The sequence below is a fragment of the Leuciscus leuciscus genome (genome assembly GCF_965113295.1).
Source record: "Leuciscus leuciscus genome assembly, chromosome: 4".
Classification (NCBI taxonomy): domain Eukaryota; kingdom Metazoa; phylum Chordata; class Actinopteri; order Cypriniformes; family Leuciscidae; genus Leuciscus; species Leuciscus leuciscus.
The window spans coordinates 2,927,176-2,944,675 of record NC_138728.1 but is presented as its reverse complement, the minus strand read 5'-3'; the positions used below and the strand labels follow the sequence as shown (position 1 = coordinate 2,944,675).

Sequence of the window (17,500 nt, the reverse complement as noted above, 5' to 3'; positions counted from 1 at the left end):
TATGCGCATCTTGCCGTTTCAGTCCAGCAGTTTTTTAATGCGATATCCCAAAATGCGCATAAAAATAAGTGGTTGGAAACATAGCTATAGATTAAGCCCTATTCGCACTGGATTAGTATTATCTGGGGACCTCGTGTGATTTAGAAATGACCCCCCCCCTTCGTGTGGCGCATTCGCACAGGATAATTTACTGACGTATCTCCCGGATGTGATGTCAATAGGATATAGCTTGGGAATTTCTTGTCGTTATAGGTCTAGCTGTATGATATTTCATAAACAGAAGAATGTTCCTCACCCGCATGCTGCTATACATGCCAACATGCACAAAACAGCCAGGAGAATTATAGGGAGGAGAGACTATGAGCCTCTACAGAAGCCTGTATGATCAGACAATTATGAAACAGGCTAAGAAAATTAAATCAGACCCTCTTCCCTGAATACGAAACCCTGCCATCAGGAAGAAGACTCCGTGTACCAAAATGTAAAACTAATCACCTACAATGATCATTTGTGCCAGCCTCTATTAAGCTGTTGAACGATGTGAAATAGAGCTGTGTACAATAAATATGTGAGCACTTCAGCACTTTATTTATGATCCCAGTGCAATAGGACAACGTGATATAAACACACTAGCTTATGCACTTTACACAAACTTCAGTGCAATGGAGCAATGTGCAGCAACCACACTTGCACTTTAGCACTTGCGCTTTAATCCATGGAACTGTGTTGTCCACAATGGGCTTTTTTCTTCTGTTATTGTTTTAGTTTTTTCTTGTGAAGTACAATATGTCGATGCTTCTCAGGTTCTTGTCGATGTGTTTTGTGATTTGTGATGTCTTTTGTGATGTTTTTTATGAAGCAACTCAGGGCTGTGCAACGATTAATCGCGATTAATCGCATCCAAAATAAAAGTTTGTGTTTACATAATATATGTCTGTGTACTGTGTATAATTATTTTTCTTAAATATATACAATTATATGTGTGTATTTATATATACAAAATAATAATACACAGTACACACACATATATGACGTAAACACAGACTTTTATTTTGGATGCGATTAATCGCGATTAATTGTTGCACTGCCCTAGTGCCCAAGCAGAATTTCCCCTTGGGGACAGTAAAGTTAACCTACCCATACCTACCTATACATGTCATCCATCTCCATCTAATCACTCTTTTTGTTTTTGCTCTTCTGATGGTTTTCAGCTTTCTCTTTCTGCAAATTGTATAGTTGTATGGTGTATAGCGATATGACCCAGCACCCAAATACTATCAAAACACTCTTTAACGCAGTCTAGGGCTGTGCAATTAATTGAATTTCGTGAATAGTACAATCGAGTAAAAACGATTATTTTGCCATGTTCTGTTTTGAAAGAATGCTCTAATTTTGTCTTGTGTTCTGAATGACACGCGCACATCCGCCCCTCCCGAAGCCATAAACTCTCTCAGCTTGAATGTTTAAACTGATAAGACTTAAAAAGAAGTGAAAATGATCACGATGCAATGCTGGCCCGATTGTGCAAGTGACAATTCCGTCATGTCCCGACTCCTAAACGCGAGAGTGTAGTTTTGACGCTTGCTTTGTCCAACCCATGTTGAGAGACGGAGAGAGAGAGAAGACGCGGCGCCGCTGAACACTCACGCGGGTTGTGAAATTTTTGCGAAAGTTTTAAAATGATTGATTTGATTTTATAATCTGTGTAGATTCATTTAGGCGACTCATACAATCTACTTGCTAAAGTGAATCAATGTTTGTGGGGGAATTTCCCGCATTATAAGTGGTAGACCTGCGGGAATTATTAAAATACTCATTGAAGTATTATCTGTTATATTATTTATTTTAATAGTTCAGAAAGTACAATCAATGTTCAAATTTCGATTTTTTAAAATAATTGTTGAAAGGTGTCTTTTTAATAAATGCACCACGTTCCCGAAGTCATGTGAAATAATCGTGTTACATAATCATGATTTCAATACTGACCAAAATAATCGTGATTATGATTTTTTCCATAATCGAGCAGCCCTAACGCAGCCTCCATTCATCGCGAAAGATGGATAAAAAAGCGCACAGGAAAGAAAAACCTTGAAAATATTATATACGACCCCACCAAATCACAGACATGGCCGATTCGCACGGGACTGATATTATCACAGGACCTCGGGGTGTTCGGCCAATTATGGTGGGGCATTTGCTGGGGAATTTTTACTTTACAAATCACATTCGCAAGGGATTAAGATCACAGACATCCTCCGCAATTATTACAAATGACTAGAGGTCACCGGGTAATACTAATCCAGTGCGAATAGTTAAGTCTGAGTTAAGTTTTAGCAACATCAGCATACCTGTGAACACGATGGACTTCGGCCTTTTTAATTATTTAATTTTTTTCTCAGCCCAGCTGCACTAGATACGCCTCCAAGCGTATTTGCACACCTGCCATGTATTCAGACCGTCCCAATGCTGAATTACCCCTGCGGTCAGAGCGAACGGACCATTGTTCCTCTCTCTCTCTCTCTCTCTCTCGGGCGAGCGAGGGGCTCTCCCCGTCAGCCGTGTCCAAACAGAGCCTCTGAATCTGCTCTTTAGAGACCTGGCAAACACTGTTGTGGCTCTTGGCTGAGATTCACTGGCAGATGAGACTCGATGTTAAGGCCAAGGCCAGTTAGTGAGCTGCCAGATCGAACCATTATTATCATTATTCACTACGAAAAACAGAAAAACATCCTTGTTTATTTTAAGACTAAGTCTGGCTCAGACGGTGTAATGTTTTGAAACACCATACGTGGATTATATGTGTAATTTGTGTTGAGTTGTGTGTGATAATGAGTCTTTGTCGTTGCAGGTAGTTGGGGAACAGTTGAACAGTGAGAAGACCTCCACCCCTCCACAGCCATGCATAGCAAGAACCGTAAGTGGATTAGCACTTTCTTTTGGAGAATCGGGTGTGTCAGTTTTGGGGGCGTATTAATACCTTGGACTGGATTATGTATTTGTGGGATATTCAGGATGGTTTTGCTTGAAATATAAAGTGAAGCAACATCAAAAGCATTGCTACTATTTTAATAAACCATGTGCATTCTTTGAGACAATTTTAAGAAAGCGTTGTTTAATGGCATTTCTGGTTTAGACCTCAGCAGCAAAAAAAGGGAGTCAGGGTTGATAAGTTTGTTTTATTGCTGTGAATCAGTTCAAACCTCGGATTCAGTGATTTGCTTGAGTAGTCATGCAAAAATGTTTATGGAAGTCTATGCGAGGCATTATATATTTATATATATATATATATATATATATATATATATATATATATATATATATATATATATATATATACACCCCTATATATACACTACCGTTCAAAAGTTTGGGGTAAGTAAGATTTTTTATGTTTTTAAAAGTATCTTCTGCTCACCAAGGCTGCATTTATTTGATTAAAAATACAAACAAAAACAGTAATATTGTGAAATATTATTCCAATTTAAAACAGCTGTTTTCTATGTGAAGATACAGTAAAGTGTAATGTATTCCTGTGATCAAAGCTGAATTTTCAGCATCATTCCTCCAGTCTTCAGTGTCACATGATCCTTCAGAAATCATTCTAATATGATGATTTGATGCTCAAGAATTTATGATTATTATCAATGTTGAAAACAGTTATTTACATTTTTATTTCATGACGCTATGATGAATAGAAAGTTCAAAAGAACAGCATTTATCTGAAATCTGAAGCTTTTGTAACATTAAACACGACCGTTCAAAAGTTTGGGGTCAGTGAGAATTATAATTTTATTTTTGGGGGAAATAAATAAAATAAATCAATACTTTTATTCATCAAGGATGAGTTAAACTGATCAAAAGTTACTGTAAAGACATTTATAATGTTAGAAAATATTCTATTTTAAATAAATGCTGTTCTTTTGAACTTTCTATTCATCAAAAAATTATGGAAAAAAATGGTACACAACAGTTTTCAACATTGATAATCATAATGAATGTTTCTTGAGCATCAAATTATCATATTAGAATGATTTCTGAAGGATCATGTGACACTGAAGACTGGAGTAATGATGCTGAAAATTCAGCTTTGATCACAGGAATAAATTACAGTTTAAAATATATTAAAATAGAAAACAGTCATTTTAAATTGACATAATATTTCACAATATTACTGGGTTTTTTTTATTGTTTTTTATCAAATAAATGCAGCCTTGGTGAGCAGAAGATACTTATTTTAAAAACATTAAAAAATCTTACTGACCCCAAACTTTTGAACGGTAGTGTATATGTTTGTATTTAGATTATGTATGTGTGTTTGTGTGTATAGTAAAAATATAAATATTATTCAATATTAATAAAATAATATTTTATAATTGTTTTATGTATCGCATATTGTTTGCATTTACATGTAAGCTATCTATCTAATCTAGCTAAAAGCATTTTCCTAAAATCCATTGCTGGTTAACTTTTAGTTTCATACATTTAAAACTGCAGTTTCATTTTCAGCCTCAGATTCCTCGACGTACATGTTATTACTACAATTAAAAAAGTTAATCACAAACCTCTCTTGAATATTGTAAGTGTGTTGTGTGGAATATTAGCAGAAGTGTGCACACTGTCATATTCTTTTAATGTACTATGATTTGGGAAGTGCTTTGGGCCGATGTGTTTATCTGTTGAGGTTCCTGTTGAGAGTCTGATGATCTTCTGTAGGGCTGCACGATTGATCACAATTTAAACCTAAACCAATTTGGCTTCTCGTGATTTTGAAATCGCGAAGGCTGTGATTATGTGTTATGTGCAGCTTGTCAGTGACGTACGGCTCAGTAAACGCTGCTCACTCTGAAAGCACTGCCAGTTTGAGTCGCTTATAACGAGCATTTGAAAAAGCAACACAAACATCTTTCCAAACATGAGAAGCATTTATGAACCTCTTGTCCAACAAAAGACTACATTTAATAACATGCTTTTACTCCAAACTCACTTCATAAGGACAGTTGAGCTCCTCCTTCTGTGAGATGATGAGCTTCTTACACAGAATAAGGCAGTCGTGTGTTTATTAGTCATGTTTAATCAAAGCGTTTCAATCTTCTGTTTATTCAGTTACAGCGATGATGCCCAATAGGGATTTCCTGGAATGATGTGTGTTATCGTACTTCTGCTGCGGGGCATATTTGGCGTGTGTGTGTGCCCTCTGGTTTTCAGATGGAGTGTGTGTGAGACGCCCTCTGGTTTTCAGATGGAGTGTGTGTGAGACCCCCTCTGGTGTTCAGATGGAGTGTGTGTGAGACGCCCTCTGGTGTTCAGATGGAGTGTGTGTGAGACCCCCTCTGGTGTTCAGATGGAGTGTGTGTGAGACGCCCTCTGGTGTTCAGATGGAGTGTGTGTGAGTGAGACGCCCTCTGGTTTTCAGATGGAGTTTGTGTGAGACGCCCTCTGGTGTTCAGATGGAGTGTGTGTGAGTGAGACCCCCTCTGGTGTTCAGATGGAGTGTGTGTGAGACGCCCTCTGGTGTTCAGATGGAGTGTGTGTGAGTGAGACGCCCTCTGGTGTTCAGATGGAGTGTGTGTGACTGAGACGCCCTCTGGTGTTCAGATGGAGTGTGTGTGTGAGACGCCATCTGGTGTTCAGATGGAGTGTGTGTGAGACGCCCTCTGGTGTTCAGACGGAGTGTGTGTGAAACCCCCTCTGGTGTTCAGATGGAGTGTGTGTGAGTGAGACGCCCTCTGGTGTTCAGATGGAGTGTGTGTGAGACCCCCTCTGGTGTTCAGATGGAGTGTGTGTGAGACGCCCTCTGGTGTTCAGATGGAGTGTGTGCAAGACGCCTTCTGGTGTTCAGATGGAGTGTGTGTGAGACGCCCTCTGGTGTTCAGATGGAGTGTGTGCGAGATGCCTTCTGGTGTTCAGATGGTGTGATTGTAAGACGCCCTCTGGTGTTCAGATGGAGTGTGTGTGACTGAGACGCCCTCTGGTGTTCAGATGGAGTGTGTGTGAGACGCCCTCTGGTGTTCAGATGGAGTGTGTGTGTGAGACGCCATCTGGTGTTCAGATGGAGTGTGTGTGAGACGCCCTCTGGTGTTCAGACGGAGTGTGTGTGAAACCCCCTCTGGTGTTCAGATGGAGTGTGTGTGTGAGACGCCATCTGGTGTTCAGATGGAGTGTGTGTGAGACGCCCTCTGGTGTTCAGACGGAGTGTGTGTGAAACCCCCTCTGGTGTTCAGATGGAGTGTGTGTGAGACCCCCTCTGGTGTTCAGATGGAGTGTGTGTGTGAGACGCCATCTGGTGTTCAGATGGAGTGTGTGTGAGACGCCCTCTGGTGTTCAGACGGAGTGTGTGTGAAACCCCCTCTGGTGTTCAGATGGAGTGTGTGTGAGACGCCCTCTGGTGTTCAGATGGAGTGTGTGTGAGTGAGACGCCCTCTGGTGTTCAGATGGAGTGTGTGTGAGTGAGACGCCCTCTGGTGTTCAGATGGAGTGTGTGTGAGTGAGACGCCCTCTGGTGTTCAGATGGAGTGTGTGTGAGTGAGACGCCCTCTGGTGTTCAGATGGAGTGTGTGTGAGACCCCCTCTGGTGTTCAGATGGAGTGTGTGTGAGACGCCCTCTGGTGTTCAGATGGAGTGTGTGCAAGACGCCTTCTGGTGTTCAGATGGAGTGTGTGTGAGACGCCCTCTGGTGTTCAAATGGAGTGTGTGTGAGACGCCCTCTGGTGTTCAGATGGAGTGTGTGTGAGACGCCCTCTGGTGTTCAGATGGAGTGTGTGCAAGACGCCTTCTGGTGTTCAGATGGAGTGTGTGTGAGACGCCCTCTGGTGTTCAGATGGAGTGTGTGCAAGACGCCCTCTGGTGTTCAGATGGTGTGATTGTAAGACGCCCTCTGGTGTTCAGATGGAGTGTGTGTGTGTGAGACGTCCTCTGGTGTTCAGATGGAGTGTGTGTGTGTGAGACGCCAGATTTAACCAGGCAAGTCACTTAAGAACAAGTTCTTATTTTCAAGGACAAATTTAAATTATTTTTTCTTCACAACGGTTGTGTGTTCAGAGAGGAGACACTGCTCGCCCAGCAGCTCCAGGACTCCTCTGGTTCCTGTCAAGGCCAAGATGTCTGCGGCTCAAAGCGAGGTGGACCCCCTTCCCTTCCGGGTTCCTCGGGATTATCCACACTCGCGCTTCAGCAAGGCCCCGCTAGCCGTGTATCCGCCCAAGGGAGCGCGAGCCAAGGCCTGGTGGGTAAAACACTGCCTGTCACTGACAGACACAGGATTATGGGTTCACTTCAGTGTTCTGGAGAGTGTGTAATAAAGCAGAGTGTTTGTAAACACCGTCTACTGCTGTAATGTGACTGTAAAGCTCTCTGGCATGTAGGCATATTCACAAAGAAAATAACATTAATATTAATTTGGCTGTTTATTATGTATTGAACTTTAGAGAAATATGTCTAATCTGGAAAAAAAAAATCTACATATAAATAGGCACAGTTAGTCAAAATTAATGTTTATAATATTTACGTTTAGAGTCTCTTCTGCTCACCAAGGCTGCATTTATTTGTTCAAAAATACAGTGAAAATTGTGAAATATTATTATAATTTAAAATATCTATTTTTCTATGTGAATATATTGTGAAATGTAATTTATTCCTGTGATCAAAGCTGAATTTTCAGCATCATTACTCCTAATATGCTGATTTGCTGCTCAAAAAATATTTCTGATTATTATCAGAGTTGAAAACAGTTGTGCTCTTATTATATTATATTATATTATATTATATTATATTATATTATATTTTTGTGGAAACTGTGATGCATTTTTTTCAGGATTCTTTGATGAATAGAAAGTTGAAAAGAACAGCATTAATTTGAAATAGAAATATTTTGTAACAATTAATATGTCTTTATCGTCTTTTAATCAATTTAATTTAATGCACCCTTGTTGAATTAGTACATAAAAAAAAATATCTTACTGACCCCAAATCTTTAAACGGTTGTGTGTCTATTTCGTCCCAAAACTTGTGTTAGGCTAATAAAATTTGACACTTTGTGTGTTTTAAATGCCCAATCTTTTGTTCTCTAGCGTGTCTTTACCTGTGGTGAGTCTGGAGAAGATGCCGTGTTTCAACAGATCGGAGGGAGCGCACATCAAAGTCAACTCTTCGTCTCCAACAGCGAGTTCTTCCCTTTCTTTCTCTTCCTCGTCTTCCTCTCCGTCATCCGCTCCTCTCAAGTCCTCCTCGACGTCACCAGCATCTCACAAGATCCAGGAGAAGTTCCTGAACGGTCGAGGTCCCGGGACTCCTCGCTCCACCACGCCTCCGTCACTGATTGACAGGCGGCCCAGCCCGTCACGGTCACCCTTGGAGAAACGCCCCGTCCCCTCGCCCTCCACGTCTCCATCCCTATTGGACAGGAGACCGATAGTCCCGCCTTCTCCTCCAGACAAGAAGCATCAGAACGGAGCCAAAGGCGGGAGGCCTCGGAGAGTTTCGGGTGAGTAGAAAACACTTTTAGAGAAGAAAAGTGATGAAAATGTAATTAGCTGTGTTTTTTTGGGGGGGGGGGGGAGAAAATAAGAATTTAACAAAAAAAATTAGGAAACCACTTTTTAACTTCCAACAGGATTTGATTGGAAAAGGAGAGGGTTGTGCTTCAATTTTATTGGTTAATATTATTTTCCCCTTCCTGTATGGCCTTCGTGATGTCATCAATAATGAAAAGTCGTTTTATCTAGTGGAATTTGAAAAGTCTTTTTATTTATTTTTTAGTTACTGTATGTTTTATTTTGTGTTGTTATTGTTAACTAAAACTATTAAAAAAAAAATGTGTTTATTCAAATAAAGCTGAAAGAAAAAAAGAAAAAAGTTGCAATGTTGCCTTGGCTACTAATAACTGAAATAAAAGTACTAAAATTAATTACTGAAATAAAAAATAAAGTTAAATAGAAATAAATAAATGAAATATTAAAAATGACAAAAAAGCACAACAAAATTATGAAAACTGAAAATGTAAAAATAAAATAATTTTAAAATGTAAAAAAATACTATAACAATTTAAAATAATACAAAAATATGAGTTTTTTTGTGTGTTGTTTTTAGATTGAATTGTATATGTTCTTGTTTTAATTAGCAAACACCATCGCACACCTGCAGGTGATCGGTGCGTGGAATAAAAAAGCCCAAATAAGTAGAGGTTAATAAATCTACAAAGAACAAGTAACTCCCGCACACTATCAGGACTTGCAAATGAGTATCAAAATTTTATTAGCAACGTTTCGGTCTCACTCATAGATATGCCTGATGAAGGTCGTGAGACCGAAATATGATACTCATTTGCAAGTCTTGATAGTGTGTGGGAGTTCCTTGTTTTTAGTAGATACAGTGCTTAGCATTAGTGAACACACCCATGCTAATCTTGACTAAAAAGAGGAATAAAAAATCATCGTTTGGAAAGTGATCTTAATGCCTTAATTAGAAAAATGAGGAAAAATACAACCTTTAAGGACACCAATTTTCTTTGTGAATGAATAATGTATCGTAAATTGATAAATGTTTTTCCTTAATGGTTTTCTTTCAGTTAGCCTAATAGCTGGTTTGATTTGCATTGAGAGATAATCTTATGTAAACTACCCCATGCCAGTCTCTAGGTATGGTGAAGGGTGTGTGATGATGTGGGGCTATTTTAATTCCAAAGGCCAAGGGAACTTTATCAGGATGCATAATATCCTGGATCCATGAAGTAACTGGCCTTTAAAAGTAAAAATCTGCCTGCCTCTATGGGAATTTAACATAGGGGTGTCCAGACTTATGCACCCTGTATTTTAAGGAAGAACATTTATTAATTTACGATACATTATTCATTCACAAAGAAAATTGGTGTCCTTAAAGGTTGTATTTTTCCTCATTTTTGTAATTAAGGCATTAAGATCACTTTCCAAAGGATGATTTTTTTTAATTCCTCTTTTTAGTCAACTTTAGCATGGGTGTGTTCGCTAATGCTCTAGCACTGTATGTTCTTCTTTTAAAACGGGTGAGAGAGAGAAATAAAAACACAAATCAAAAGGATGAACAAGCATTAAAGGAAATGAATCCCGTCACCTGTTTTCAAACTCAAGTCCTGTGGTTTATGTTTTGAAGAGTTGTCGTTCGCCTGGAAGCTTGAATGTTTAGTCGTCACTCACTGGTTAGTCTCCTCGTCCCTCTCCGTGTGTTGTTTACTCGGCTCTCGGCTCTCGGCTTGATTTATGCGGCTCTCGGCCGGCAGATCCTCGGACTGCTGTAATCAGGACTCTGTGTTTGAAACCACAGTTTCTCAGAGATAAAACCTCTGGTGTGAAATACACTCTTGGTGAGACTCTTCGCTGTCTACTGTTCACATCTAAATGAGAGGAAACCTGGGAAATGACTGATTTGAGATCATCGCACACAAGATATTATTCAACCAACACTCAAAATTGATTCCAATGCATTTTGACATTAGCATGTTGAGAAAATAAATACTCAATAATCTAATACGTACAAAAAAATACATTACACACTCAGACACAAACGTACACACACACACACACACACACACACACACACATAAATAAATGTTGCCACTGAGGTTCTAAATATTTGTTTTAAGAAGTAAAAGAAATGCCAGAGGAGAACTGGCCCCCGACTGAGCCTGGGTTCTCCCAAGGTTTTTTTTCTCCATTAGGTCACTTGATGGAGTTTTAGGACACCATTAGGTCACTTGATGGAGTTTTTCGATTCCTTGCCACTGTTGCCTTTGGCTTGCTCAGTTGGGGATATTTTGGGGATATTTAATTTAATTTTATCAATCAATAAATTCCTCTTGAAACAAACTTTGTTGTATTATTTTAATTTAATACTGTGAAGCTGCTTTGATACAATCTGTATTGTGAAAAGCGCTATACAAATAAACTTGACTTGACTTGACTTGACTTGACTTAAAACAGACTAAATATTTAAATTAATCAAGGCATTTTTTCCACAATTTATGAACACTTATTTGATATTGAGATATTATTTGATATGTACCAACATAACATACTAATACACACACACACTCAACACTCACACACTCAAAGCAATTTAATACTGTGAAGCTGCTTTGATACAATCTGTATTGTGAAAAGCGCTATACAAATAAACTTGACTTGACTTGACTTGACTAATACAGATCAATAATATATATTTTTTTAAATTATAAAATAAAATAAAATAATAAAATAAAATGTATTAAAATATATTTCAAGATATTTTATATAAAAAAAAAAAATATAATGTTTTAGTGGTGATGCATTTTGAATCATTGAGTTCTATATATATATATATATATATATATATATACTTGTGTGTGTGTATATGTATACACATACATACAAAAAGATACAAATAATTACTGCATTTTATGAAATAGTGCATAATATATTAATGCAATATAATACATCAAAAAAAATAAAATATTTAGCTGAAAATAACAATATAAAGTCACTCTCTGTTTTGTTGCACAGGGCGAGTGTTTGATGCTAATAAACACTGTGGGGTTTTAGACCCAGAGACGAAGCGGCCCTGCACTCGTTCGTTAACCTGTAAGGTTGGTACCATTACTCATAATCACGTCGGTTGATTTGAATGTTCGCTGTGTTGGTGTTCATAACATGTGTTTGATCATGTATGTTCTAGACTCACTCTTTGACGCACCGGCGAGCCGTCCCAGGACGGAGGAAAGACTTCGACTTTCTGCTAGCGGAGCATAAGGGACGGGCAAAGGAGAAGGAGGGGGGGCAAAAAAAGGAAGTTCAAACAGGCAGCCAATCAGTGCAGGTCACACAGTCACATGACGCAACACCCAGCCAATCCGCAAGCTGTACCAATGGCAAGACCACTCCCACTCTCAAACTGAGGCTGGCCAATTCACACTTGCACAGGTACGTTCTGCCGACTACACTGATTGTGGGATTAGTCTACTGTACTTCCATATTAAAGTGCCCACACAATCATTTGAACCATTGTTTCCAGTTAGGTTCAAAATATTTGCTTTAAGAAGTAAAACAGTAAAAATGTTGTTAAAACAATCAAGGCATGTTTATCAATATATGAACACATGATATTCAATCCTTTTTTATTTATATGCACCAACATGTCAATAAACTGCCATATTTTCCTAAATATTTATACTAAAACATTTTAGTGGGGGTGCATTTTGAATCGTTGAGTTCTGAATCGTTGAGTTCTGAATCGTTGAGTTCTGAATCGTTGAGTTCTGAGTCGTTGAGTTCTGAATCGTTGAGTTCTGAATCGTTGAGTTCTGAATCGTTGAGTTCTGAATCGTTGAGTTCTGAATCGTTGAGTTCTGAATCGTTGAGTTCTGAATCGTTGAGTTCTGAATCGTTGAGTTCTGAATCGATTCATTGACAATGAACCGTTGGAACTGATTCACAGAATTAAATCAAATTTACCAACTTTATCTGTTTTTTTGCTAATAAAGTTTAAATTGGGACAAGAAAAGATTGTGAAATAAAATATAAATAATGATAAAAAATAATGAAATATAAAATTAACTTTTTTTTTTTAGGAAACTTAATGGGCAAATAAAAGTGCATTTTAAAATCATTGCAATATTTACGTTACTTGATTTTAAATTGCCAGAAAAATCATCTGTGAATCGTGAATATTCAGTATAATGCTTAGCCCTAGTCTAACAGATGTTTTTATTATTTTTATTTCTTATGCATCTGTTTTTATTATTTTATGATTTTTGAAGAGGACCTATTATGCCTTTTTGTTTTAGGCTCTACTAGAACAGGTTTCCTGCTTGAATGTTGATTATTTTCCCCATATCCTCCATTGTTGCAGCTCCTCTCTTCCCAGTCTGTCTCTATGAAGCCCCTCCTTCTGAAAAGCACACTGTGCTCTGATTGGTCGGCTGGATCAGTGTGTTGTGATTGGTCGAGTGCTTCGAGTGTGTTTGTGAAATGTCCTGCCCCTTACCATAACCACCAGTTTAACACACTACTAACTAACTCAACCAGGCCCCGCCCCTTTATTCTGTGTATTAATTATTTAAATGAGGAATATTGTGACGTGTTCATTCCCGAAAGAAACTCAAGACTACAATGGAGGCGTTTCAGGGAGTTCAAAAACAGGAGTTCTGATATAGAGAATAACTCTTTTTCATGCTCAAACCGCAACATTACACACTAAAGAGAGATGCACACTTTGAATGACTGATATGAGTAACCTCATCTTGCCTAGAAAGTTTCTCAGATGATCATGTCCTCCTCTGCAGAGTGTGTGGTGTCGTGCTCAGCTCTGCTCCTGAACCTGCGCTCGACTGGCAGAGAATCAGCGGAGACTCGCGTCTGTCCAGCGATGAAGGTGAAGCGGATCTTCCTGAAGAGACAGAGAAGCTGATGTGCCATTACTCTCCACAACACCCACAACCCCTGAGCGTGAGCGGAACAAAACCATTCATCACTGCACTGCTGTTTGTCTGTTGTGTTTTGGGACCCTTTATATTTTGCTGTATAAGCATTAAAGGGCTAGTTCACCCAAAAATGTTAATTAGCCCATGATTTACTAGCCCTCAAGCCATCCTAGGTGTATATGACTTTCTTCTTTCAGACTAATACAATCAAATCGGAGTTAAATAAAAAAATGTCCTTGCTCTTCCAAGCTTTATAATGGGAGTGAATAGCTGTATCTGTTTTGAAGTCAATAAAAGTGCATCTATCCATGATAAAAGTGCATCTATCCATGATAAAAGTTCATCTATCCATGATGAAAGTGCTCCACACTGCTCTGGGGGGTTAATAAAGGCCTTCTGAAGCGAAGCCATGCATTTGTGTGAGAAAATATTCATATTTAACATGTTATAAAGTAAAATAACTAGCTTCCTTCCGGCCAAACGAACTTACGCAGTCTACTTAAGCCTAAAGTGCAACTTACACAACTTGTGACGTCATGCGTAGCGTAAATATCAGCAGTGCGTCGCATTACTCGCTTAAAGGGATATTTCACCGCTGGAAAGATGAATGTGTATTTAAATTGGGCCATTTATGTAGAAATTATTTTAGAAGTTGGTGCCTTCTAGACTGAGAAAAGCCAGAAAATGTATTTTTGGCTCATGTGGATGAAAGACTACAACTCCCAGAATGCACTTGCTTCGCTGCCCTACGAGGACACTCCCAAGCCACGCCTCCCGGTTACAGAGGGCAGTATCGGAAGAAATGATACAGCTAGGCTACTAGTCGACTGGAAACTGAAAAGACGGTGTTTTATGGTGAGATCCCCCTATGGGCGGGTTGAACACATGCGGGACGAGCTCCTCCTACTGGCTGGAGTCTCTCGCCTCTGGACAGAAAAGCCTCTGATGAGCTAAATTACGATTTTTGCGTCATCTGAGTTTTCTTTTCCAGACACACAATCCAGAAATCTCTGGTCTTAGGGGGACATGAGGGAGGGAAGCACGGTCACTCGAAAATACTACTGGGTTTCTGCTGATACAAAGCTCAATGCTAACCGGTGAAGTATCCCTTTAAGTTGTGCTTTAGGCTTAAGTAGACTGCGTATGTTCGTTTGGCCGGAAGCTAGTTATTTTAGTCGATATAGTTTTAAATATGGATATTTTTCTCACACAAACGCATCGCTTCACTTCAGAAGGCCTTTATTAACCCCCCAGAGCAGTGTGGAGCACTTTTATCATGGATAGATGCACTTTTATTAACTTCAAAACAGATACAGCCATTCACTGCCATTATAAAGCTTGGAAGAGCCAGGACATTTTTTTATATAACTCCGATTCGATTGTATTCGTCTGAAAGAAGAAAGTCATATACACCTAGGATGGCTTGAGGGCGAGTTAATCAAGGGGTAATTTACATTTTTGGGTGAACTAGCCCTTTAAAAAAATAGGCTCCAAAAGATGATTGATTTTTGGGTGAATTATCCCTTTAAGTAATATAATCTGAGAAACACATTCTCTGTCTGTTCCTGGTGTGTGTTAGTGTTGTGCGTTCAGCAGTCGGATGATGGGAAGAGGTCACTACGTGTTCGACAGACGGTGGGATCGGGTCAGGCTGGCGCTTCACTGCATGGTGGAAAAACACGTCAACTCTCTCATGTGGAGGCGAGTTACACGCGTCTCTGTGTGCTCGCGCTATTATGCACACATTGGGGGAGAATTTATGGGTGGATTCACTTGTTTTTCCATCACTGGGAATTTCACACAAGCTTTCAAATATTTCATCCCAAAATCAAAAGGAGAAAAAATGAGTTTTGGGAAAATAAAGATGTTTTAGGACCATTTTGGATGTTTGCATTTGCACATTATTTTGATGTTCAATTATTCAGTTTTATTTATTTTATTATATATAATAAAATAAAGATTTATATTTAAGTGCTGTAAAAATAACCACATGAACACTGTCGCAGTGCAAAAATTTTTTCATTTTTCTTTATGCAATAAATTTCTTTCATCCCAGAAAAACTAAAGAAAAAAATATTTTGCATTAAGAAAATACTAAAATTGTATAAATAAACAGATATTATTAAACAAGTGGCTAAACATACATTTTTATTAATAATAATAATAATAATTTATAATATTTTTTAAGATTGTTAAACTGAAGAATGTCATAAATATGATTGTTAATAATAAAAGTAAATAATTATTAGTAAACATTTTCATGGCAGTTAAGAGCATTTACAATTTTATTTATTTAATAATTTTAATTATTATTCAGTAATATCTGACAATTTAATGCTAATGTTTAATAATAATAATAATATAACCTATATATAATAATATAACCTAAAATATAAATTATATTTAATAATGCTATAAAAATATAACTTGATCATTAATATCGCAATGCATCCCAATAATAGATTTAATTTTCTGGTAACAATAAGGTTTCATTAGTTTACTACTTTAGTTAATATGAATTAAGAATGAACAATACTACAGCATTTATTAATGCATTATTAAAATGTTTTTTAACATTAGTTAATGCACTGTGACCTAACATGAACAAACAATACACGGCTGTATAATATTAACAAAGATGTATAAATCCTGTAAGAAATGTTTTTCATGTTAGTTAATACATTATCTAATGTTAACTAATGAAACCTTTTTGTGAAGTGTTGGCAATTTTCTTTATGCAAAATATTATTTTTAATTTTTTCTTTGATTTGGGGGTGAAATATGACCCAGAACTTTAGGCAGAAACAAATGAATTGTGACCGCACACAATGCTTTCTTTCGCTCTGCAAACGCACATTATTTAGGTTAACGTGCCACATAGCTTCCTACCACAGGCTGGTGATGTCATATCCTGTTTGCCACAGGAAAGTCCCCCTAGCGGTGGAGAGCATGACGAGCTCGTGTGAAGGTTCTCCCCTGGGCTCAGCGTTTCTCACGGCTCCTGTGGACAGCGTCTCGATGCTCTCGTACTCCTCCTCTCTCTCTCATAACGGCGCTGGTGTTTTCTGCATCAGGGACCCTGATCCCGGACCCGATCCCGGACCCCGACTGCAGAGGAGTAAACCGGCCAGGACACCCAAAGCCTCAGGGGAAGGACCGGGACCCAAAAGACGGAGAGCGCCTCCCGCTTCTGAATCAGCGGCTTACAGGAAAAGCGGGAACAGCGGGAACAGCTACCATCTCCCTCCGCACATCAGTAACGGGTAATGATACTCCATACATATCACGATACTGAACTCACGATACCATATTATTGCGATACTCCAATATGAAAAAATGAACAGTGCATGAGATATAAAATGTGTGCAATAATTCAGTAATCCACTATAATGCTCTGAAAAACAGACATAATTTAGTGTTTCACAGCATTTTTCATGCTTCTCTGCTCTTCTCTCAGACCCTGTGTTTGTCTACTGTACCTTTAAGACTTCTTTATGTAAATAATGAGTATCTCTAGGGGTGTAACGATGCCCTCATGTCACGATTCGATACATCTCACGATACCATATTATTGCGATACTCCCAAGACATATGATAAAAGCTTAACAAAAAATGTACAGTTGATTAAAATGCTAAATTTGATATTACATACATGTGTGTAAATGAATATGTTTGGACTTGGTGCTGGAAACCCAAAGCACAGGACAATAGAGACACCAGAATAACAATATTCATGATCCTGAAGCTGAAAACAGAATTATTGTCGACGAACATGCTTTCACTCTCTCAATGACTAGATATATTTAAAATAATGTTGCACTTTTTACAGGTAACAAGACATTTGGCATTATCAGGACACACAAATATTCCCCCCATCGCATTATTATACATTATATTCAGCATTATATATAGTAGTTTAATGTAGTACTGACACTAATGGCCCTTTCACACCTACCTTGTTTGGTCTGGATTTTCAGACTTTTCAGTTTGGTCCGAATCAAAATTACAGGTGTGAATCCTCTCCCAGACCACGGTCCGGACCAAACAGACTAAATTTGGTCAGACGAAAAGAGGTAG

General features: G+C 38.4%; 1 protein-coding gene across 2 annotated transcripts in view; it reads left to right on the top strand.

Moving 5' to 3' along the window:
* The window catches only part of atxn7l1 (ataxin 7-like 1), a 34,921-nt gene that overhangs the window by 10,628 nt on the left and 6,793 nt on the right, over window positions 1–17,500 (top strand). The window contains exons 2-9 of one of the 2 annotated variants that reach the window (XM_082166787.1): window positions 2,849–2,914; window positions 7,039–7,222; window positions 8,067–8,479; window positions 11,508–11,590; window positions 11,680–11,924; window positions 13,286–13,448; window positions 15,003–15,124; window positions 16,498–16,686. In XM_082166787.1, coding sequence (XP_082022913.1) covers window positions 2,899–2,914; window positions 7,039–7,222; window positions 8,067–8,479; window positions 11,508–11,590; window positions 11,680–11,924; window positions 13,286–13,448; window positions 15,003–15,124; window positions 16,498–16,686 — 1,415 coding nt within the window. In that variant the 5' untranslated portion in view covers window positions 2,849–2,898. Of the gene's footprint in view, window positions 1–2,848; window positions 2,915–7,038; window positions 7,223–8,066; window positions 8,480–11,507; window positions 11,591–11,679; window positions 11,925–13,285; window positions 13,449–15,002; window positions 15,125–16,347; window positions 16,687–17,500 lie in introns of both variants that reach the window. The other variant, XM_082166786.1, reaches the window with a different exon arrangement.